The sequence below is a fragment of the Trachurus japonicus genome, chromosome 12, assembly GCF_045865225.1.
Source record: "Trachurus japonicus isolate A0001 chromosome 12, Traja_1.0".
Taxonomy (NCBI): domain Eukaryota; kingdom Metazoa; phylum Chordata; class Actinopteri; order Carangiformes; family Carangidae; genus Trachurus; species Trachurus japonicus.
Genome location: NC_140918.1, coordinates 13474201 through 13499410, shown reverse-complemented (window position 1 = coordinate 13499410; position 25210 = coordinate 13474201). Strand labels below are relative to the sequence as shown.

The 25210-nt window shown below is 40.1% G+C and overlaps 1 protein-coding gene across 1 annotated transcript in view; it reads right to left on the bottom strand.

The window, feature by feature from the left end:
• Positions 1-5203: 5203 nt before the first annotated feature.
• Positions 5204-25210, bottom strand: part of brinp1 (bone morphogenetic protein/retinoic acid inducible neural-specific 1) — a 103813-nt gene continuing 83806 nt past the window's right edge. The window contains exons 6-8 of the mRNA XM_085793308.1: positions 19522-19758; positions 15283-15505; positions 5204-6642 (exon numbers count right to left, since the gene is read on the bottom strand). Coding sequence (XP_085649434.1) covers positions 5502-6642; positions 15283-15505; positions 19522-19758 — 1601 coding nt within the window. The 3' untranslated portion in view covers positions 5204-5501. The remainder of the gene's footprint in view (positions 6643-15282; positions 15506-19521; positions 19759-25210) is intronic.

Genomic DNA, 25210 nt, shown 5'->3' with positions numbered 1-25210 from the left:
ATGCCCTCGACTAACTGGATTTGAATGCTTGAGCCCAAGTGTTAGTTTGATCCTGGCAGGCAGCAAACAGTAAAATACTGTATGAAGCCACAAAAAGAACAGGTTGGCTAGGTGAGAAATCTTGGTTATCAGTGAACGTCAGAGACAGGCATAATGCTCATGGTGAGAATCTTCTATAGAAACACAAACTCTTTTTAAGACAGGGCATTTTGTCATACTTTGATCGTGCCAGGACACTAAAATTAGTTGGCTCATAGGATTTTGTCTACACAGAGTGTGCACTGCTTTGTTTGTATGCCTCATATTCTTGTACTCTCTTTTTTCAAAGGGAAATGGTACAAACAAGCCTTGCTCTTCTTATTAAATATAGCCTTTTAATGAGAAATAGATTATAATATGAAACATTCATTTGAAATAAGCTGATATAATGATCCCAACAGAACAGCAAAAAAGTACATAGGCAAGGTATTAGGTGTAAAAAATCTTCAGACACAGTCATGGATACATGTAAGCAACACTGTGGTAGCATAATGCCATACGAGTAAATGTGCTTGTTTTATGGACCTTGCAAGTGGCTCAAAACTAAATTGTAATGTACAGTATGTTTTGACAATATAAAAACAGTCATCAATTGTCATGAATCTAATTGGATACATAACACATGGGTGCCTCTTACTTTGTGCTAGTGTAGTCAAATGGAGGGCTTCTTTTTTTTTCTTTTTTTTGAAGGAGTTTTTGTATTCCCTTTCAATACTGTTATATATAGTTTTTTTTATAATATTGTTACTGTAGCAGAGCATTGTTACTGTAACAGAGTTAATATTTACAGATATATTGTACAACAGGGGACAAAAAAATATCCACCATAACTTTAAGTCATTCTTTGTCTCTGTCTGGTGGTCGCATTCCCCACATGCACAAACCTCCTTGAAGCTTAGTCCCCAGGAGGAGATGAAACGTGTGTATTGGATCATGTATGGTCTTCAGGTCTGAAGCTAATTCATTGTCTCTCTTCTGTGTAACATCTTAATGTTTTCTCCAGCTCTAAACATGTTAAAGGGATAGATAACAGGCACTTAATCATAATAATAATAATGAAGATAATAATAATAATACTAGTAATAAGGTAACATTTCATTTGGACTCTTCAATGTAGACTCTGAACAATCAGTTCTCCTATTTACTGCATCAATGTTGGTTACAGGATTGTGGCCATCAAGGCTTAGCACCAGTGTCAGAATTAGCTCCACATTACCTTAAACACATCTATTTTGTGATACTGTTGGAATGCAAATGCTAGCAGTAGATGCTAACATCTTTTCAGAGGTGCAACCACATCAACATTAGCGGGCTAATGAGCTCAAAACAGAGCTTGACAAACTCCAATAACTACAGAGAATGCTTGAAACGGCACTATGTCCGCCCTCTGGAAAAATTGGTGTTTGCTACAGATGCCTTCTACACCCAAGCAATGATAATTCAATCAACCAAACCAGATGCACTCTCTCCTTGCTGCTGTTTACTTCAAGGCCAGCACTGTCATCCTTTGCAGGTTTTTTTTATTTTTTTATTTTTTTAAAGTTCACAGCGGCAGTGATGACTGCTCGCTCTTTGAAAATAAACTCTAGAGGTTTTGAACTGTTAACTTGACAACGATAAAGACCGATGAAAACCGTGTGCTGTGAGATTAATTTAACATAAAGCTGAGTCTGACAAGCAGAGCCTTAGTTGTCCTAAATTGGCCACCGTATATACACTAACATAAAGTGAAAATCAGTAAACTATTTATCGACTTGAATCACCTGAAATCCATAAGATTTTTAAGTGATACATTATAAATTAGTTCCATCCTAAATAAATAAAAATAACTGTTCTTTAAAAAGCACCTCTCAAGTGTTGAAGACCAAGAGTAAAATAAAGAGGACATTCATTGTCACACAAAGCCACTCATTATTCTGTTTGGCTGCACCGTGTCCAGAATGCAAATCTAGAAACTATTATAGTTGTGATTGTGGATGTACTGTACTGATCTCTCTCTCTGCCACACACATATGCACACACACACACACACACACACAATTATGTTGCAAATTTAACTATAAATGGATGAAAAAGCCATGTTTGCCCATTAAACTACACTTAACAACCCATAACTAGTTTGTTTTTCAATATCCCCTTAAAAAAAGTATTCATACCCATAGATCAGTACTATGTGGAAGCAATTAAAAGCTTCCAGTCTCTACAAGCTTTGCACACCTGGATTTGGGTAGTTTATCCCATGCTTCCTTTCAAGTGCCATCAGAGTGCACGGGACGTGACTGGACTGCCATCCCATGGTTTCCCAGCAGATAGTCTTTGGGGTTTAAGTCTGGGCTTTGGTATGGCCTCACGCTGACTGCCAGTGACTTGTCCTGAAGCCACTCTGGTGTTGTCTTCGTGGTACATTTAGGGGTCATTGTTGTCTTGACAGCTGAACTGGCATGTACTGGAGCAAGTTTTCTTCAAGGACCTCTCTGCGTTTGGCCACATTCATCCTTCACATCAGTCTCACCGCCCCTGCTGCTAGGAAGCCCCCCTACAGCGTGATGCTGCCACCGCCATGCTTCACCATAGGGATGATAATCTGAACAGCCAGGTGCTGAGCAGAGCCTGGTATTTGCCAGGTGCTTGGATTTAACATTTTCCTCTCATTAGACAGGCTGTCAGATAGGCCTTTTTACTCGAGTAATCTTCCATGTAACAACCCTACAATAATGACCTCTGGCAGGTTCTACAGAGGGCATCAGATGTTCAGCTAGCATGACCGTTGGGTTCTTAGCAACCCCGCTAACCAAGACCTTTGATTTCCAGTTACTCAGTTCAGCTGGACAAACAACTTTAAGAAGAGTCCTTGTGGTTTCAAACTTCTTTCATTTCACAATCACTGAGGCCACTACGCTCCTTCAAACACTAAAGACTTGCCTCACCTTAATGGCTTTTGTCCTGAGACACAGTGTGACCTTTCTTAACTATGTCCAATCAGCTCCATTTGCCACAGGTGGACTTCTCCTCGTCACATGGCTCAAGGATAATTAAGGTTGACAAGATGCACCTGATCACAATTCCCCACAGCAAAAAGTCTGAACACTTTTCATTCATTCATGTTCTATACGGCTTATCCTGCACTAGGGTCAGGGGTGAGCTGGAGCCTATCTCAGCTGACTGCGGGCGAGAGGCGGGGTACACCCTGGACAGGTCACCAGTCTATCACAGGTCTCCAGTCTATTTTAAATCAATTTTAAAAATGTTCTGCAATCATATTTTGAGTTTGATGTTATGGGTTATAGAGTGTAGACTGATCAGCAAAATTCTGCAGTTTTATCCATTTAAAGTGTGCAAAAAGAGAGGGGGTCTGAACTATTTTATCAAGCAACTGTATGTGCCTAAGGTTTTATTCCAGGGCTGCTGCAATGTGTTGTTTAAATCATTCCTCGAACTGTGACCATTGTATTCAAGAGGTGATGAGGTTGATGATTTGAAAAGTGGTTTCTGTTTTCATTGTTGTTCCTGCCCAAATTTACCTCAAAACCCACAGTTGTTCTCCTAAATATACAGTAGCAAACCTCTGCTTATAGCCAACCCCACAAGTAGTCTTACAACAATGAAAAAACAAAACTGACTTAAAAGTACACACAAATTGAAAAAAAAATGCCCAAAACAACTGAACTATAGCAACATCAAGAGACTAACAGACTACAAGTATGAGGTTTTAGTTTGGAGCTTTTACACTGGGATGTTTTCTCCAGAGTTTGGGTGACAGTGGAAAATATTAAGTCACCTTTGTGAATGTCAATGATGGCTAAGTTACAAGACGGGAAAACACGATGGAAAACCTTGCCTTTCTTGTTGTTAACAAACATGCAGTAATGGACTGGACCTACAAAAAGCCATTAGTAATATCAATGTTTCAGCATCTGACTACCCAAATAAAGAGTGACCAAAAGTAGATACTACAGGTAGTGCTTAATATTTAAGTTTGATGCTTGAAGAACAAGTTGCAGCTCTGTTGATGTTTCCAGCAACATGCAAAAAAATAAAAATAATTCAATTATCTGGAGCGGAAAAACAGACATTTTTACATGTGGCCATAAAGCTTACAGATAACTCACTGCCAACAAGGTATTTTAAGCTTTAATACAACCATTTCTTCTTATTATTTTTTTTCCTGTGACACAACATTGAAATTCAATGGCTTTCAACACAATTTATATCCAACATAAATATGCCCTCTTCTCATTTGCCTTTTTGCTGCCTTCTTATCTGAAATCAACTGAGATTATAAAACAAAAACATACAAATGGGACTTTTTTTTTTCCATGTAATGTAATAGGTGAAACAGGTGAACTTTATGTCTTACTTATGTCTACCTCAGGGAAGTGTATGGCTTTAAGTTGTCTTGCAAATGTGCCTGAACGATGAATGTTTACATTTTGCTCTTGGTGCTGAAAAGCTCCACAAATCAGCAGTCACAACATGTACATTTTGCAAAGCTGTACAAAATAGCATTGATTGTTAAATCTTCAGACCACAATATTGCACTCACGCACCAGGAGGTACTGCCTTGTGAAAAACACAGCTTGAATTTCAAACACGGGAAGAAGCGCTCCAAATGCAAGATTCAGCTTAGACTGGAGTCAATCTCAAATGACACATTCAATTAACGAACAGCAATAAGCATCAAGCCAAAAAAAAAGTATGTGCACACTTGCACACTCACATACATACACATTCACCCACATATATATGTATATATAAACAGCTGGCTTTTGTTATTTGACATGACTATCCATTACTGCCCTGCTGTGTGCCTTATGTGTCAAAACAATGACAGAGTGCCTCATAACTCACAAAGAGCAATGTAGATCCACTGTGGGTTTGAAATGGAATAAAGAGTCTATAAGTAATGTGTTGACTACTTATTCTCTAGGGCTATTTAATCCTTACAATGTATAAACATCTTTAATATTAAACTGTCCGTTATGTCTGAAATATTTTGCACATTAGCTGAAATAAAAGGATATCTGGTCTGCCCTTGTGTTATGTCATTATCCTTTAAAAATGTTTTTTTTTTTTTTTCTCAGTAAAGAATGGCAGTTTCAGATATAACCTTTGATCCCTCAGAGTAAAATCAAGGCCTCTTTTTCACCAGTACATAGATTTAATATTTCTTTTTTTTCACTCTCTCTTTTAAGTTCTTTTAGGGAATGACAGACATGCTGGGACAAATATGATACAGTCCTTATAGTGGTTCCATTAATCTTCTTTATCCGCCTGAAATGCTTTTCATCACTGCCTTTTTCCTTTTTCTCTTTAAGAATTCTGCTTACAAAGTTAATATTACATCAAAAGGCAGAAAAGGTCCAAAATTAAAAAGAGAAAACAAAATTAAGATTAATATCCCCTTATAGTTCATTTGTTGGGTTGTTTGTGTTTAGTTTGCTGTCCTTATTTCAGTGTAATGTTCAGCAGAGTTTAGCAGTCAGATGATCTGATTGTTTTAGTATCTCTGTGCTGTACATGTCCAAAGCATGATTTACTCGAATCATCTCGCTGTTGTTGAGCTTGAGCCTATGCTTTAGCATACAAGAGAAGAGGTCCAGCTGGGGTTTGCCAGGGGCAGATGGAGGGGCTAGGCGGTTAATCCGATCCCTAATGTCCAGAAGCAGGAGCATAACGGATGAGGATGAGTAGAACTGAGTTCCCTGTGTGTACGACTGGTTAACCTGCTGCACAGCGCTGCGGAGCAGGTCGGCATTAAAGCGCAGGCTGTAGCCGAACACTTGGATATCAGATATTTTTATGTAGATCTGGCGCTTGTTGGGATCTGCAAGGTCCACTGGGCCCTGTCCTGTGTCGTTGCGTAGACCGGTTGGGATCTTAGCACGGCTACGTAGGTAGATGTGAACCGTCTCAAAGAAGGTCTTCCATCGGTTGCCCAGCAGGAGAGTCCAGTTGAAGCACTGGGAGTTCTGCAGTCGCACTTTTTCCCAGCGAGGGTAACCATGTTCACCGAACGGCATGCTCCAGCCTTCTGAGTGACTGCCACTGAATGGGTTGACGTAAACAAAGAACATGGGGTCAATACTGCTATTTCGCATCTGGCAGATCTTCATCGACAGACCGATTATCATGTGGAGGTAATCCATCCGGTTTTTGTTACTTTTCAGAGTCAGGGACATGCGCTTTCGCCATCGCGGGTCAAAGAATGTCTCCAGGCGGATCTCATTACTGATGAAAGTAGTGTGAATATACAGTCGTGAATCCATTTTCTGTAACAGGTACTTGAGTTCCAGGTCCTGGAAGTCCAGATCAGTTTCAAAGCTGATGAACTGCTCACTACGTTCCGAGTCCACATTCTGGGGCTCACAACGACCACGGTACAACTTGTAGCCCTTGTTGCAGGAGCCGCATTGTGAGATGTTGGCGAGGCTGCACATGGCACAGCTGTTGTTGCCTCCTATGACACAAGGGATGGGTCGCTGGCATAGGGTGACACCTGTGTGGCACACGCATGTCCTTTGGCTCTCCAGGAAGGTCCCCCAGAACCCATTCTCATTGCAGTACAGGAAGGACTGAACCCTGTTGAGCCACTGCATCACAGACCTACAAAAGGAGAAGAGAAAAAATGGGATAGAAGCATTAATAGTGGTCAGATAGAAATTACATCTAATTTAATATTCGAGTATAAAACCTGCTGTGAAGTGATTTTGGGAAGATAATTCTGATGTACCAATCTCAAGTAGGATAAAGGGTTAGTAAGCTGACTTATATAAAACAAATAAAAAAAATGTGAACAGCACTTTGTTAATGGTGGCAGGAATACCAAACGAAAAACATTTCACAAGGATAGTGGAGAGGATGATTTCCTCCCTTCAAGAAAGAAGGGTTGGGTTATTTCACTCAAGTGGAAGACATTACTTGCTATTCTTATCTTGTCTCTTCATTTCCCCTAAGGCATCTTCTCTTGTCATCTTGACAGTCCTGGAACTTCTTCTCTGACAATAGGAGGTTAATTCTGAATCCTGATTTTTTTAGAGAGGAGGTCTAGCCAAGGTTAGCTTGACATGTTAATGAACTTAAACATTAACTATGATGGATGACATCTCAGCAGGCCAGAAAGCCCCAAGCTATACCCAAAATGAGCCCAGAACAGATCACCTATAGAGGACAGTGGAAATGCACTAATAACCCTGGCTTCATACTGATGGGACAAAGTGATGGTGTGCTACAGTTTCCAGTATCTTATATCCGGACATCTTCTCCTGAATATTATACAGGCATTTGAGGCCAGCATTTATGGAATTGTAAATATCAACATAAAGTAGACAACAGCAGTAATTCTTTGTCTTTTAGTCTTGGACAATGAAAGGCGGAACTCCATCTGTAAATTGTAGTACTGTTGACTTAAATCACTGTGGTAATTTCAATATTGTCTATTGTTATTCAAAAATCCTCAATTGTAATGCTGTTTCTCGGTTCCATTTCTTCTTTCTCTTTCACTTGAGTGTCCTGTTTGAAATTCTTGGTTGGACCAATGTTACAGATGTAGATGCAGGGACCGCTTGAGAGAAAAAAGAGAGGGAGAGAAAAAACACAATTTCCTTGCACTCAGAATAATAATAGCTTCTTAACTCTGATTGGCCCCTTGTTTTTGGCAGGCGAGAATGGGTTTTGGTTACTATTATAAATCTCCCAGAGTGTTTTTGTTCTTGACAAATAGTTGTGTTTTAATGAATATTACATTTTCTGCACAGAAAGTGACCGAAAGCAGATGTAGTGTTTTACCAACCATTCATAATTCAGCACTGTATAAGTCATGGGAATTTTTGATAATGGTTTATTAATAACGTTAAAGAAAATAAATAAATAAATGATGTGACCAATTTTGCAGCCTTAAAGAGTTTAAGAAGCTCTGAAATGTGTAAGAGTATGTCGTCAGCATAACACAACACTTCTTTTTTTTGGGGGGGGGGTGGACTGCACCACCACCACGAAGGAGAGAATTCTCTCAAAAGAGTCAAGTGATGTTGAAGCTATAATGAGGAATGGGGTTGAAAATAGAGTAACTGCATTAAAACAATATATTTAGGAGCAAATCGACAAGTTATCCTACCTGAATGACCATTGGAATAATCTCTACACATAAATGGCTGTATGTGTTTGTGTGGATGTGTATGTCAGTTCCCATAAAACTGAGACATAATCCAAATAGATTATTCTGGAGGGGTAAACCAGTATCTTGTTATCAGCATCCATTATGCTGACCTGTCTGTACAAGTCTTGTTCTAAACACAATTAGTGTATCAGAGAGACACTTGCATGATTAATAATTGGTGCAACACCAGAATATCAATAGCCACATTAAATATATCAAGTAGAAGAAAAGAGATTTAATCACTGAAGTCCAGGAGAAAAAAAAGGATACTTGGTGCTGCACATCCTGCATATCATGTGCAGCCCAGCCTGAATAATTTACAGTGATAGGTTTTTTCAGGAACTTCTTTTAATGCTTCAAAGTTCAGAAAAGGAAAAGAAACGATGAAACCTTGATAATATTCCAAAGAACATAACTTCATACAAGAGGATTTAAAGGTGTTATTTATCTGCCAAAGATGAAGTGTAGTGTCTCTAATTAATCTACTTATAGCCATATCTTTGATTTAGTACGTCTGAATTTTGCCAACTTTCACTGGCAAAGTTTTTGTTTTGCACAGGTCAGTTGGTTGTTGTCTCTATGAACAAAGGTGGACTGGAGAGGGACATGTCTCTTCATATGTAATCTGGTGGAGGAGAAACAGAATAGATAATGCTGATCTCATTTTATTTGTCAGAGACTATGAATTTTCTTTTTCTCTGTCCAGTGCCTTGATTTGAGTGTAAGAAATTGTGTCTGTGAACAAATGCTTATGTCTTCAGTGTCCTTTGAGTGGAATTGTTGTTTTAAGATTTGCATTGCAAATGTGTTTTTTTTTCTTTTCTTTTATCTTGCTCTGCAAATATTTTTGTGCGATAGAAAGTGCCTCGTCTTGGTTGTATACTTTGGTTTTTGTTTGCCATGATATTTGTTTGCAACATGACATTACAGACTGTGAGAGAGCCTGAAAGCCTCTGACTCATGCCAAAAACCACGAGAGCTGGCAACTCTTAAATATAAACTACCCTCAGATGTGAATTTTTTCATGTATTTTGTTGTACTCATGTGGAGCTGCTATTTCTTGAGCTTGTTTGCTTATGTGTGCTATCTACTTCTGGCTCTTCCTGAGAGATGAAATGTCTTAATCTCCTGGTGCAGGCAGAGTATTTGTGATTTTATATCACTTTCCACTGCAGTGTTGCAGTTTAGCCCAGAGAGTCTTCAGAGAGATGGATGTATCATGTTATCTCTCTCCAGCTTGTGTTTGCTGTCCACTCCAGCATAAATATAAAAAGGAGCTACCAAGCAGAGATGTACCTACACTAGGTTTACTACAGTACATACCATGGTGAAACATTTGAATAGAAACACCTCCAACAAAAATTTGTTAGCGTTGTTATTACTTTCAGGGGGCAACGTGAGCTCAATGCATCACTCCTACCGTATTTTGCAGTTTTGTTTTAATTAGCCATGAGGGAGCCAGAGCAGCAACTGTCCTCCATGACAGTCTTGCTCTGAGCTGTATAGCTACATACTTACTTGCTATGCTTACATTAGCTAGTTGGTCTGCTGCTACAGTAGTTTCTGGGCACTGTTGTAATATTTATTGAGCCAGCAAACGAGCGTGCATTTTACATAACTGGCCAAAAGAAAAGTCGCTGCCTCGAAGGTACGCACATCATGTTCCTTCCCACAGGTGTGCTTCAAATGCATGTGGTGGTGAAACACAAGCATTTGACTTTTCAATTCTGACACCCAAAAGGAATCAGAAGGTGTATTAAAATGGCTTGTGTCCATTCAGTGTTTGTACTGTATGTGTGTGTGTGATTGTGAAGCCCAGTCTGATCTGGGGCACCTAGGCCCAGTGCTGCACAGGACAGATGAAAAGGCCCAGGATTCAGCAAAAAAGATGTTTCCTTGTGCATTAAAACCTGTCGTGTGTCGGTTTACTGGAAAGCCGAATCGGAGCCAGAGCATTAAGCCTGCTCCACTGCTTGCTGTTACTGCTGTAAGTGAACCACTTGAACATCTCATTGTAGACTGTGTGGCTCTAAATCTGGTTGTAAATATCTTCTTATGGAGGGTACTGGATATCCAGCTGCTTATCCACTGCGGTCAATAACAACTAAAGCTGTTGTAAAGGCCTTGTCTGGATTCATTTCTGTTTGGCGTCCCAAAATCTAACCAGTGCAAATTTCTCTCTGTCACACATTTGGCCAGGTGTTAAAGCTTTTAGACATAAACCACAACCAGACCCCTCACCAGCCTGGCTGCAGAGGTAGGTGTGTGTGTTTGTGAATTTGTACGTTTTCTTTCTTTCATTGGTGTCAAAGGAGCCTGATTCTGAGGTTCACTTAGATCTAGAACACCTGGGCCCAGTGCTCCCCTAAGGCCCAGCCTTCAGCATGGCTCCTGCCCACAACCCCATTCTGTTTTGTTTGGCCTTTGGTTTGTTTCTACACCTTACAACACCTCTCACCACATTGCACATGTATACACCACTGATGTAACCAACTCTCACACCTTCCAAACTATTTATGTTTATTTTATATTTTGTCTGCAATGAATTATTTAATTTGAAGGAATTCATGTGTCCATGAATTCCATTTCACCAAGAATTAATTGTGTGACAAAAATCTAAAAATACAGACAATATGGTATATTTAAAATGATTTTTAATAAACCGTCAGTCAGTCTCAATTGGATTGATGGTGTCCACCACAGTTGCCAAGCATAACTTACTTACTTCAATTTGTGAGGTTTTATAAAATTGTCTCAAACATTAAAAGGATCCCTATTATTTTTTATTGGCTATTCATTATTAAATTAGCCACAGGCCCAGTCAAAATGAATCTATTTTTTATATCTAATCTATTGGAATCTATTAACTCTTGAAATATCTAGTCTGAAATACTGAACTGATATACTGTATATTCTGTCAAACAACTGCCTCCCTCAATAAGCTAGTTGAGTACACCATGCAGCCAGTTTTTTTTTTCTTTTTTTTTTGCCTTATTTGTTTCCATCTGAAGCGCTGGCTTGGCTCAGATTCGACATAGGAAATTAAATGAAAACACGCTGAAATGGACGCTGGTTTCTGTGTTTGCTCTGTGTTTTTAATAGGGCATCAAACAGCCCTGGTACTCTGATAACATGCATCATAGCTTCTCCCTATCTAGGCACAAGGACTAGAAAAGAGAGAAAGAGAACATCAGAGCAGAAAAGAGGAGTCTGCCACTGGAAAAGTACAGAAAAGAAAAAGCAGATGGGCCATACATTTTTTAAAGGCACAATAACAATGTGAGAGTGTCCCATACTTTTGATGATTCCATTTACAAGACAAAACTAAATAGCTGGTCAGGATGTGCATAAGCAAAAGGTTGAAAAGTAAGACCTGTTAATGTAGTGTCACATCAAAATCCATTTAAATTAGGACAAGCTAATTCATCATATGAAGGGTACCATCATATTTGTAAATATACTTGACTTTGAATATGAATAATTAAAGCCAATGCATAGCCAGAATGCAAATGATTTGGCTGGGAGTGATGCTGCGTCATATCTGTCACTATTAATCATTTACACCAAAGACAAACTGCTATGTTCATTCTACTTGAAGCAAGCCGCTATACTCATTACAGGAAATGCAATAGCAAATCCAATAGAGTTCACGTATAAAGTTTCCACACAGTTGCTGCAGTGAGTGTTCACAGCAAGAATTTACGATGCTCGTAATGAATGGATGGATGGCTTGTGGTGAGGTAAACGCACACACACACAAAATGATAACGAGATATGCTATTGTAATTACGGACAGCCAACAAAGGATCTGGTGCTGGCCTTTCATTACCTGATGTAAATATGTTTATTGACCGGCCTCATTTAATATGCAATGGTGAAGGGCCAACGGGATTTAAAACTTAAAATCTTTTTTGGATTAGTTTGACCTGATAACACAAGTTTACATCTTAATAATTGCACTGAGCAATAAACATATTCCCCCTTGTTCCATTTTGCATCCATAATTTAATTAAACTAAAACGCAATAAGACCACAATAATATGGATGTCCTGATAGGGTTGGACGTAAGAAATGAAATGACACTAAAGAGGACCTGCCCTATTCAGAATGCATTACCTCTGAATATATATTACAGTACCGCTGGACATTTCCTCTATTTTTAAATCAGTTATGAATATAGTACAGTGCATTATAAACACATTCACAGATATACCTGCACTAACACTGTTTGCATGATAGATGTGGGTAATGGAATAGCTAGTAGGTCACTCAGATGAAATGAAATAAACATTTGCTTGTGAGACCCAACTCACCTCAATGAGTGAATTAGCTGTCTTATCTACAGTAGGTTGTCTTGGCAACAAAGGATAAGCAAAAGCTTCCTTTGGAATAACACATCAATATAACATCATGAAGACACCGGACTGAATTTAATTGTGGTTCAGAATAAAAATGGAGTTGACTTCAAAACCTAACCGACTTATTGACATTGTGATGTTTTTGACTAGAATATTGATACCGGTGTTGTGTTGACATTAGACATTCTTCTTATTACCTTTCTAGTACATTGAAAAAGATAGGCTTAGCAACCTTGCAGCCATGACAAAGACACAGCTCTCTTTGTGTCCCATTGTCGTATTTCATATCAGCACTTCCAAAAACTACAGAGCTTTCTTATTGGATTTAATGAATCTGAAGGTTGACTTTATGAACCATCAATACTCTGGGTGTGTTGGTTACCTTGACTCCCTTTTCAGAGTCAATGTAACTACAGAAAGATGAAGTGCCTTAGTAAGTTGTGCTGCCGTGTGCCAATGGAACAGGTTCAGCGCACCTTGGTATTGATCCTACAAACCACTGGTGCTCCACTGGAGGGATGAACACCATTCTTCAAAAGTTATTCCCTTGTACGGTGTTTTGATGATGGTGGTGAAGAGCCCTCTCTGACACATTGATCTAAAATCTCCCATAGCTATTCAATGGGGTTGAGATGTTATGATTCACATCATTTTCACTCATCAAACCTTTCAGTGGTCTCTTGGGCTCTGTGGATGGAGGCTCTGTCATCTTGTTTCTCCACTCATTTTTCAAGTATTTACTTATTTTGTCACCTCTCTGCATTTCTCCTTCCACCCACTCTAAACTGATACACTGAAACTCAAAGTAGAACATCTGAAGATAGGCTGGTTCTGAATGGTCCCTGAAGTCTATGATATTCAGGTTTAAAACAAGCAAGATAGTACAGACCCTTAGGAGCCAATGCATTTACCACTTGTTGATCTAACATGGAGCCGAGTAGTGTTAAAAACAGTGGCATGCCAGTGAGGTAAGCTGTGATCCAAGTGACCACTGGGGCTTTTACATACATAGCTCAGCGGATCTCTCCCAGTAGAGGAGCCTGGATTGTGTTAAAACCGCTGGAGAAGTCAATGAACATGATTTTCCACAGTGACTCTCCAAGTGGGAGTATGCACAGAATAGCAGCTGGATGACAATGTCATCCTTCCCATTGTGGGCCTGATGTATGAACTGGAGAGAATCCAAATGGTCCCTCACAAGGGATCTGGCCTGCTGTCATTCAGAACCCTGGTGTGCCCATTCTTGGCCACTGGGGCCAGGCAAGATGTTTTTCACATCATCATCAGCAGACTCTCTGCCTCTGCAGTCTCATTGACAGGTTGAAGATGTGCTGGAAGGCCTCCCTGAGGTTGTTGGCACACACCTTGAAAACACTTGGGCTGATGCTTTATGGGCCTTCAGCTTTGCTTCAATTCCCTCATCCTTTGATCAGCTGTTATATGCTACCCAGAGGAGAAGTGAGGAGAGTCCCTGCTGATGTTAGGGATTCATTTGTCTTGAATCAGGCACAGGGAAAACACAGGTAGACAGTAATGCAGCTGACTAATGGGAAGCGGTTGACAAACAGAAATAAGTAATCACACACAAACCTTTAAAGGACTATTCCGGGAAAATTCAACTCAGGGGCTGTATTTTCCTAACATTTTAGGTCTAAAAGAAGGAATCTGAAGATTTTCAGTTTAATTGCTCCTACCCATTACTTTTCATAACACACAAAGAAAAGGGCATGATGGGACTTTGGTTGGAATTACACAAAATAATTCAGGAATAAGAAAACATTACAATAAAATAGAAGCAAGTTCATAACCCCTGTGTAAGGTATAGACCACTCACACATGCGTGTGCCAAGCACACTCTCATGCACACAGTGGTGATGAAAACAAACAAGTCCTCCATCTGATGCAAAGCCGTCTCACACAAGCAAGCAAATAAACATGCTGCTCTTATTTCCAGTGCCATCAGGCACCCTTGATGTGTACTCCATGGAAGAGGAAGCGCATACTGCGGCTCTTTGATAACACTTCAGAATAAACCTTTGCCAACTCTCACACAAATGTGGGTGTGCTCCTTTTCTGTCAGTGACAGTTCACAACTGCTCATTTTCAGACCACTTAAATGAATATTTTACAGATTCAGATTCCATTTACATGGTGACATCCCCTACATGGAACAGTTTTAGGGGTGTTTCATGTGGCAGTCGGAAACTTATATGGCATATTTTGCATAGTGTTTTCAGATATTTGCGAGAGCGAATGGGGAAATTCGTGGCATTTCAGGCGGTGCTGACACCACGGCACATCCACAGCAAGGCTCTTAAGCTGCAACTGCAGTAGGTGGTGACAGATGTGTGCAATGACCTATCAAGAAAACTCCCACAGCTACATTTTCTTTTCAGACTGCACTATGAAATACAAGAGTGAGCAAGAGTGCTTTAGGCATGTGCAAGCCTCAGCACTAAGTTGACTTGATGGACAGAAACAACAGAACCATAAGTTGAAATATATAATGGATGACATAGTTACTGTGCATGCTTCAAGAGCTAACAATCAATATAGACCCCTACACATCATCTCAGAGAAAAAAAAATTCCTTGAAAGACATCGCTCCTCTGTGGGATGCATTTTCACATTTGCCTTTCCAGCACTTGGCTAAGCAAAGCTTTGGTTTATATTGCAGAGTAAATCCACATCCAATTTCCGTCATGATGTAGAGGTCGTATTTCTACCCACCTCTCCCTAGGCATCTGGTGGTTGGGGTTGTGGTGACAACGGATGCTGAGGCCAAAAAGCTTGCGGGCGGTGCGCTGGATCTTGAGCCGCTGAATCTCCAGGGAACTCTGGAGGAGCCTGTAGCGGGCTTGCAGGTCCCAGTCGCTGCCCCATAGGAGATGCACACTGCCGATGGGCAGGAAGTGAGTGGAGGGCAGCCTCTTCAGGAAGGACTTGAACTCATCTGTGTAACAGAGAGAGATGGAGTGAGGGCGGATTGCAAAACATAGAGGCACCAAGTGGGAGGGGTGAGTGGTGGTGTGACAGAAGAAGTGGCAGATTAAAATGTGGATTTATTTAACTTTAATACATAGAAAGTGCTGAGTTAGGGAAAGGGGATATTGCTGCTCTTAGTAAGACCAAGCAAGACTTGGTCTGAGAGGTAAATTGCAATGAAGTTTTCGAGTGGGCTTATTTTAGAAAAAAACAAACAAACAAACACTCATTTATTTGTTCAACAATAATCTCACAAAGCATCCTGGGTAGAATTATAAACAAGCACCATATTGTGCGCAGGAGTCACACTGGTGTGTGACAAAACTCTTGAATGTGTTAACATCTAGTCTCCAACTAAAATAAAAACATTTATTTAAAACAATCTATTGAAAATGTAATGCTGCAACTACCAATATGACAGTCTAGAGCCCATGTTTTAAGTAATATAAAGAAACAGGCAGGCAGGCAGTCAGATAGATTGACTATAATTATAGGAGTCCATTAAAAATAATAGTAAAATAAAGCATTGTACATTGCCCTCTTCTCTTGATGTTTCAGAAAGGTTTGTGCAGACAGGGGGAGACAATGTAATAAGAAAATAATTGCAAAGGAAAGTGCTTTCATATGCATTTTCAGTTTATGTGGCAGGAGGACATAAAATTGTTGTTGTGAGCAAAATGTGATAATCAATAAAGTTTTGTCTGTGGTTCACTACAAAATGGCCAGGGACTCTACATCCCTCTCACTTCAAAACGAACGAGAAGAGAAGAAAGTACTGTATATTTCTATATTTTCAGACGGGGCCGTGAGGTCAGTGAGTACCCAGAATCCTCCTGACCCACCTTTGTCACAGGTTGCTCACATAACATCCAGCTGAATGTACCTGGTTTACTTGTTCGAGTTGCATCTATTGTGGGGAGAATTAAGACCTTGGGAGCAATAAATGCCCTCTTGTTCCGTACTCCCACACACTTGTTGAGGAGCAGCAAATTTGTTCTTAGTGGTGCAGATCACTATCCTTGTGTTCCACTCGCTGCTTCTGATCATTCGTGCTTGTCTCCTCCCTGGGCAACACGTGAGCCCAGCTCGCTGACCCTTGTTTTCAACACTAACTCCAATTATTCTTTTTAGCAACAATGGACGTGAAGATGCTTCTGAAACTCCAATAGAAAATGCACAAGGACAAGAAATCTTTTATTTGGAGCGCTAATTAAATGAGTCCTGACTCAGAGTTGCTCATTATTGTCTCTGAAGATAAATTTAAGCACATCATTAGAAATAATAAGTCAACAATTGCAGATGCAGAAAATGTCTCCTAAGCAATGGCAGCGGTCAAGCTCAAAGGTAGCCTCATCAATACAACAGCCTCTACTTTGACTGCAGATTTTGTCTGCTTTGTCCACAGTCAAATATATAGTATATATCAGTGTATAAAACCCCCAAGGGTAAATAATATTTGTTGTGGAGGAAATGACAACACAAATACTCTCAGAGAGAAAGCGAAGCTTCTTCACACCCAGATCCTCATAGTGAAGACATGTAAAGACCTGTACAGTATGCCAGTACCCGCCTACAGACCTATGCAAGACAGTTTAACAGCATTAACCACAGAGCTCAGAGCTCTTTCTCAGCCGCAGCCGAGAAATGTCAGAATTTCCTCCACTCCCCTTCCAGGCATGTCAAAAGTTCCCTTCCCCTTTTTCTTCAAAAGAAGCCAGATTCTTTCTCCTCCCCTGTTTTGAACTTGCCATATTCCTCCACCCAGTTTTCAGTGATGTCAAGCACCGCCTTCTCCCTTATCCTCGAAAAGCCGGGTGTCTTCTGTGCCCAATATTCTGAATTATCTGATTCCCCTCACTAAAAGAAAAATCCATTATCAAGTCGCTGCCCAATGCCAGGTCAATAGTTGCCAAGTCCTTTCACATAAGCATTAAAGCCTTTAAGGATCCCCTTCCATGACACAGATTCCAAAGAGTCCACACAGTCTCCTTGAATGACTCTTATCACAAGTCACCCAGAACACCTTATCTAAAGATTACAGCTCTCAGTGTAACTCCACTTCGCCCCGTGTGCCATTACATCACAATTTGTTGCCTCTCCATACCCATACTCCACTCAGTCACCATCAACATTTATGTTGTAACTATGCAACACAAAATGTTACATTTAAAAAAAAAATAAAAAAAATGAAGAGGGAAAGAAAAGGATGTAGCACTCACCAAACCAATCAGACTATCTAGCAATCTTGAGGTGTCTAGTACTTTTCCCCCCCAAAAAAAACGAAGTCAAAAGAACATCCAGCTGACATGTGGTAATTTTCACTACAGTGGGAAATCATGCACATTATCTGTGGGAGTGGAGGATGCTAATATCAGTCATGATAAATCAAACCACCTCTTTTCCTTCCTTTTAAAAGTAACAGACTAGGCCAAAAGTTTCTCCCAAGAGGAAACCAGGAGTCTTTGTAGAGGAGCTTCTGAACATAATTACCATGTGCAGCAGAAAAGTCTCTTGACAGCATGTATCTCATTTTCTTAGCATTTCACTTTGGTAATAATAGTGGTTACCTGCCCAATCATAAGTGTGAGCCCCCCCTCACGACCACCACCACCCCTGTATAAAGACCTCATATCAGTGCTGACTTTGCCAACGTACTGTACTCCACTTAAGACATTAAAGCCCCACTCCAACGTTGGTGTAATCATAGTGAGTCACTGGAATGCTAAGTAGGCTGAGGTGAGAAAAAAAACATCACTATACAGTCACACATGACACACACAACATAAAAAGCTGTTAATGTCAATTTGGCAAGTCCACAGCACATCCCTCTGGAGTAAGTACATGTTGAATTTATTATCACCCCCGTTTTTACATGCACCTACAGGCACGTAGTGTGAATTATAGAATACAATATTATATTCTAAGGTTTTTAGATCTGCTATAAGTATATAAATCAAGGAAATTGTGCTGTCCGTTCTTTAAATTAAAGACAAAGCTTTAAAACTTTGGTTAAGCACCCCCCACACAGACTCTCTGACACTAAGAGAGCTATCGATTCCTCTATTTCTTCTTTTGGTTAGTGTGTAAATTGCATTTTGGACCTGCAGTTCAGGCCAGTTATATATTTAAATAAATCCCTCTTTGGCCTCTTTACACGCACTTCATTTTCAAGCACCCCTTCACAGATGTGCTGCACTCAGTGACCTCCATGACTCGCATTAACTTTCCTTCTCTATGGGCCATAAATATATTTATCTGTTGCTGGCAGGTTTTATTGGGACACTTGTATATCACATCAATAATACATAGAGCAAGGTGCCTTGCCATGTACCAGCTGGGCACAGTTGTGTGCTTGTCCTCACCCTGCCCAGTATTCTGCTGTCCCCTGTAGTGTCTGCATTTGCATTCAGCGAAAAATTTGCATAGGGGAGACTATTACTTGCCATGACATTCAAGCATTTGACATTATGAAATCTGTCTTTGTTATATATTATGCATAACAAAACTCTATACTGTACATCAATTACATTTCTTTCTTGTTTTTGACAATGCATATTAGACATGAGGAAATCAATTTTTATCTCTGGTCTGAAACAGGAACTGAACCCTTGTATTTAGTGTGGGAACATTCTCTGCAGATTCATGTACCTTGACCTTCACACCTTCTTTCTGCAGAAAAGCTTTGGTTTCTATTAATTATGTAGATTTGTCTGTGAGCAAGAGAGATCTAAGATGCCAGATTATGAAACATGTTTATTTAAAGCACAAAGAAAGCACAAAGAAAACTGCAAGACTATGAGATGACCTTAACTGCCAGAGTTTTATAATAGGAATTGTTCCTTTCTACAAAAACAAATCAAAACAAACAAACAAACAAAAAAAAACGCTATACAAGTAAATTAAATGCAGTTGCAATTGTTGTTTCTCGAATACTGTTTACATAATCATCATGGTAAATAAAGATTGTAGAAGTTTATGTCTTACCAGAGTTCTCAAAGTCTTTATAAGAGGCAGCCCATGACTCAGACATCCCCAGCAGGGTGTTCTCCATGATCTGGATGTCAGTGATGGGGCAGTTGCACTGGGGATACTCCTCGGCGCACTGGCAGATGCACTGGTTGTTACGGCACACATACTCTCCCTCTCCATTGCACATAATGTAGCTTAGAGCTGACTGGACAAATTTCTCCTGCAGGTATTCTGGGAAAATGACCTGAAGACCTGCAACAAAGGAAAATAGGAGGTTTTAGTGGAGGATAATGATAGTGCATGTAAAAGAAAACTTTATAGAATATGATATGAAGTATAATTGAAGAAAAAAGTGCTTGTTCAATTTTCTTCACATTGAAAATCGATGAAGCAATTGGACACAGAAGAAATCAGAAAAGCGCGTTTGTCATGCTTTTTTACACTATATCTGATTTTTATATGTCTTTAGAAAAGCTCAAAACAAGATCTAATGAAAAAAAAATCATCAGAAAAATGTGCAGAATACCAAGAAAACAGGCAAATCATATATTTGCGTTCACCACACACAACACAACATAAACAGTATATCTTTAACGGTATAATAAACATCATTGAATGGGGTCAGAAAGTGGGGGGTCCACTGTGTGTGTGAAGAAGTTACCAGAATGAGAAAGAGTGGCTGTGAAATGGTTGACTGCCCTTCCAAGATTGCTTTGTGTTATAAGCTCTCATTTATTTTTCTAAAAGCTGTGTTCAACTTGAGCTGTCTCTTCTGTGGTGGGTCACTCATGATGTGACAAACTATAACAGTGATTGATGCCTGCTGTTTTGTGCTGTGCTGGTTTATTTTTTATTTTCTTATTTTTGGATGTTTTTTTTTTGTTTTTGTTTTTTTTACTGTGTTGATGCTTGTATTTGCTTCGTTCTTGCAGGATGCTGCTAATTATACACTAATGACAATCACTGGTTTTGTAATCTGGAGTCCAATTTGAAGCTGACGCTCAGAGTACCTCTTCACTCTCAACACCGACAAGGTATTAATAATTTTTAGACTCTGAGCCAATCCATATCTCACCCTGGGGATCTCATAGAATTGAAGCGTGGAGAGCTAACAGTAAAGGCTTTCTCTTCAGTCCAGGCCTGGGAAAATAAATCCCTAGCTCTACAAGCCACTGGATTGGAAAAGAACTAAATAGATTTTTTCCTTGTTGTATGAAACAGCATCTTGGCGAGGCAATATTTTCTTAATAGGTTTACTTGAGCACAAACAGTGCTTCAGCAGAAAAATATGCAACCAGGAACCAGAACTTCACATGTTATTGAATGATGAATGATTGCATTATTTCCCCCACTCACGTATTGTTTTCACCCAAAGGTGAAAATAGGAATCCATTTATGCAAAATCAACATAATGCTGCTGAAATGAAAGGGAAAGTAAGCGTATAATTCCATACTATACACATGAATCATTTTCAGGGCGTTGTCATGCATTAAAACGGTATCTCTTATTATGCATGTGGCAATTATTGGCTAAACCGATCACATGTGCGCAATTTAAAAGTGAATGCTGGTATTTAATGCAGTATGCAAAGATTAGGCTCTGGAGACAAACATCCACCGAGCGTCATGGAAACTGCCTTTGAAGGAGATTGAGATATACTGTGATTGTGTTATTGTTAACCCAGCAATGTTTGTCAGTGTTAAATTTAATAGTTGAGTCATGTTTTAATTATTATATAAATTAAACTTAAAATAACACCTCTGCATTTACACTCCCCACTGTGCAAATGTTCTCTATACCAACATCATTATACCTTTATTTAGATCTAAGTCAGTTCCCTTCTTTTTCCACACCTCATCAGAACCACTGCCCATCAGTGATGAAGGGAACAGAAGGAGGGAGGGATGGAGGGAGTAAAGGGGATGGATAGATCATGTCTGACCACAAAAGAGTTGGGTTGCACAGGGCTTTTTCTCCATCAGGCCTGTCTGCGGCCCCTGGATCCAATATTCATTTAGCTTGATGTATTCCTGGGCTTGAAACTTTAATGTGATTTGTGGGAGAATCCAGATGGCAAGTTCACGGATCAACGCTGCTCACTGACAGTGCTGGTGCCAGCGGCCGGGTGCACAATAACACAGAGTGCCTCCGCCCTCCCTCTTTCTCTATTCTGTCTAACCATACCTACCTAACCCTATCAACACACATATTCCTTTTTTTTCTTTGCTATATATGAATGCACTTTTGCTGGGATATTGCAGAGGGAACCATTTGATATACTGACACACAGGTCAGTACTATCACTCCTGCGATCTCTTGTTTCCAGTCTCTTCTTCCCACTATGTCTCCCCCTCTTCTCTTTCTATGCCTCCCTCTCTCTTACCTCCTAATGTCTCTGTTTTCTGTACACATCTTGTCTGTCTTACTTTATTACAGTCACTCCTACTCCCGCCACACTCGTGCGCATACCCCTTGAATCGCCTTACCCCCCTCCCTTCCCCCATCATCCTTTGGCTCCCATTGACTCCATCGATCCCCTCTCCTCATTCCTGTTTCTTCACCTCTTCTGCTCTCCTCGACATTCTCCCACCGAGCACGTACGCAACTATTGGAGATTTGATGTCTTGTCCACCCACTCTGGTATAGAAATGATGTCATGCAATAAAAGTAAATCCATCAACATTTGTTAGTGCACTGGGGAATGAGTAAGAGAATTGGAGCCCCCGGGCCAAAAATGAAATGAGAACCTAATCAGAGTAAAAAACATTTATCATTGTGACTTTTCCAGCTTTGCCATGTTTGTGCAGTAACATGTGAAAACACTGAGAATGATTGGACTATAAAGCTACAGTTTATGTGACTCTGAGGCAGGTATTTGTTGGGGAAAACACTAGATATTGGAGAAGGGAGCTGCACTTACCATCATTAAAGAGCTACTGATGAAATGAAAGGTGCATATTGGAATTCCCGTGCAGCCATTTGATAACCTCCAACTTCATGCTCTGTCAGTGCACATAATTCTCTGCAACCCCTATGCCTGGCTTGCTCTAAATAAATAGCACCTCAAAATGGCAGTTAATCTCATTGCATACATCAGAGGCTGATATATTTTCTTCACGTACGCTGGAGGATATAGGCCCTCAAACATTCCATGAATGCAGAAAACTGAGAGTCTGCGACTGTGACTTTGCCTTTTCATTATGTGTCTTTCTAGAGTGCTCTATTTTTACATGGTGATAGATGGAGAGTGTAGGCCGCAACTGAGGCTTGTAACTGCCTTGGCAAGCAGTTGCCTGCTTATTGCAATGCCACGCTCCGCCTCATAAGTTACAGTTTCATTAAAGATTAATTGACCATTGTGTGGCAGCAATTTCGCAAAATAATCATTACTTAATCCACCGGTGCAATAAAGTGCATTACTTCAATGGGGGCATTAAATTACCATTGGAGGTTATCGTTACAGCCATGATACAGAACCAAAGAACTCTGAACTGGAAGACTGCTTTTTCTCCTCAGTCCAGGCCTGCCCAGTCTGCCCTGCTGATCCCTGGATACTTAATACAGTAGGGGCATATAGTTTTAAGATTTGCTGCGTTGGCCCATTTCACATGAGTGCTCCTCCTTCTCAACTATGAGGTAAAGGTGCAGCTAAAGGAGCTATTTATCCACTTTTCATTTCTTTGCATAAATCGCTTTAGGTCTCTGACAGTGTGTGTGTGTGTCGGGCCTGACAGAGAATAACATGTTCCACTGGAGCTATTCTCAGGTCTCCGAATATGTTAGCATTTTTTAAAGTTCTGAATGAGGTGTACTTAGCATTCAAATGGATAATGTGCTGCTGTGTCTGTGCTGAGTAGATTATCGTAGATTATCATAAGTGTTCTAAGCACTCTGGAAGACAGCAGCTTGTGTTGTCAGACAGGACTGTCGACTCAAAGTACTGTATCACAGTCTTATTTAAGCATTTGCGTGTAGGACAAGTGTTGCTGGTATTTATTCTGTGTTTCTATCTTAGATATACTCTCATGCCTTTTAGTGCAGTAGTCTTTTTTTTTCTGTGTAGTTTTTGGGGATTTTTTATGGTACATGAATATTTAGACATGCATGGATTCGGAACAGCAAAACAACAGAGAAATGGAAAATCCAATTTCCTAGAACATATTAAAACACGAGTGCTTGCATATGCATGTGTGATAGAACACACTGTATCTGTGCGCAACAGAAAGACTCGCAAAACACAATGCCTTTCACACAATATCCCTATATAGCTTTGAAGAAACCCTGCTCATTGTTAACACAAAAAAGCTGCAAAGATGCAGGTGCAGTAATCATGGTAAAAGCATAAATTACATATAAAAATTGTATTGGCATTCAAGGCTGCCTGCTCCTGCCTCCTGAGGGGAAAAAAAAGGAATTGCTGAAATTGCACGTTGAAGCAGTTGCTGGATTGAGGAGGGCAGGCAGTTTGGAGCGGTAGATGAGCTCTCCATGGTGCTGACTTATTGCCAGTTGTGTTGTACAGTGGACACAAAGACACACAAGTGGAGTTAGAGGAAAACTAAGTCGGTGATTACTTTTCCTTTTCCCCTCCCTGTGCACAAGAACACAGCAGGACATCAGCATTTTTTTTTTTTTTTTGAGAATGATGCCTTCAAAGTACATGTCTACAGTATGCAATTTCAAGGTACTAATTTTATTTTGAAATTTGGGAGATAGTCAAAATGTGCTGGATATTAGCTGTGTTACAAGATGATAGCTTCAGCATGTAATTAGAGATGTGGTTGCTGTTGGCTGCTCGTGCTCTTCAGTCGCACTGTTCAAGCTGTTTCATCATGTGTTGCCATGTGTCCCAGCACAGCAGTAGCACTAGGGCCTTGGCTTGTGAGATTGTACGACTGTTACGCATTCATGTGCACACACACTCACACACACAAATACACCAACACATGCAGAAACACATCCGCTCACGCGCACGCACACATACACACCCCTTTTGCAGGCTCTTGCAGAAATCACATGTTTTACAAGAACCCTGGAGAGGGGAGGAGAGACGTATGACAAGCTCTGACATTTCCATTTCAGTGAGAAAAGACACAACTGCCCTCAAAGTGTCAAGATGTGCTGTGTGCACGGCTCAGATCAAAAGCCCAGATTTATCACAGAAATTACATCAAACATCCCTAAATACATAAATAATGTTAATCTATGTGTATTGGAAAGCGCATGTTTGCGTTGCACTTTCCTAAAAAATGGAACAATCTGCTGAATCATAAACAAGCTGTTGTGCAGTAACCACAAACTGAGATCCAAACATTACACAAGCTACTGTAGAGCTTACGCGTTGCCTATTTAGCTATGTACGGTGGCCCTGCGAGCTCAACGCTGCAGCTTGCAAATAAGACACAACACAAGAAAACTCCAAAGACATCTTCATCAATTTGACAGCACATTCGCTGCAAATACACACCACAGAACCAAACACAGAAATGTGTGCATGTATTCAGATAATATTGCACTTGTCACTTCCGTTGTCGTCTTTGCTACTTGCAGTGCATTTATGCATTCGGTTGTGCTGTGTGTATTTGCGGCGCATGTGCTGTCAAATTGATGAAGATGTTTTCTGAACTTGCATGTGTTTTCTTAAGTTGCGATGTGCAGAGCTTTCAAGGCCACTTTAGGCTTGTGTGGCAACATGTCACTCAA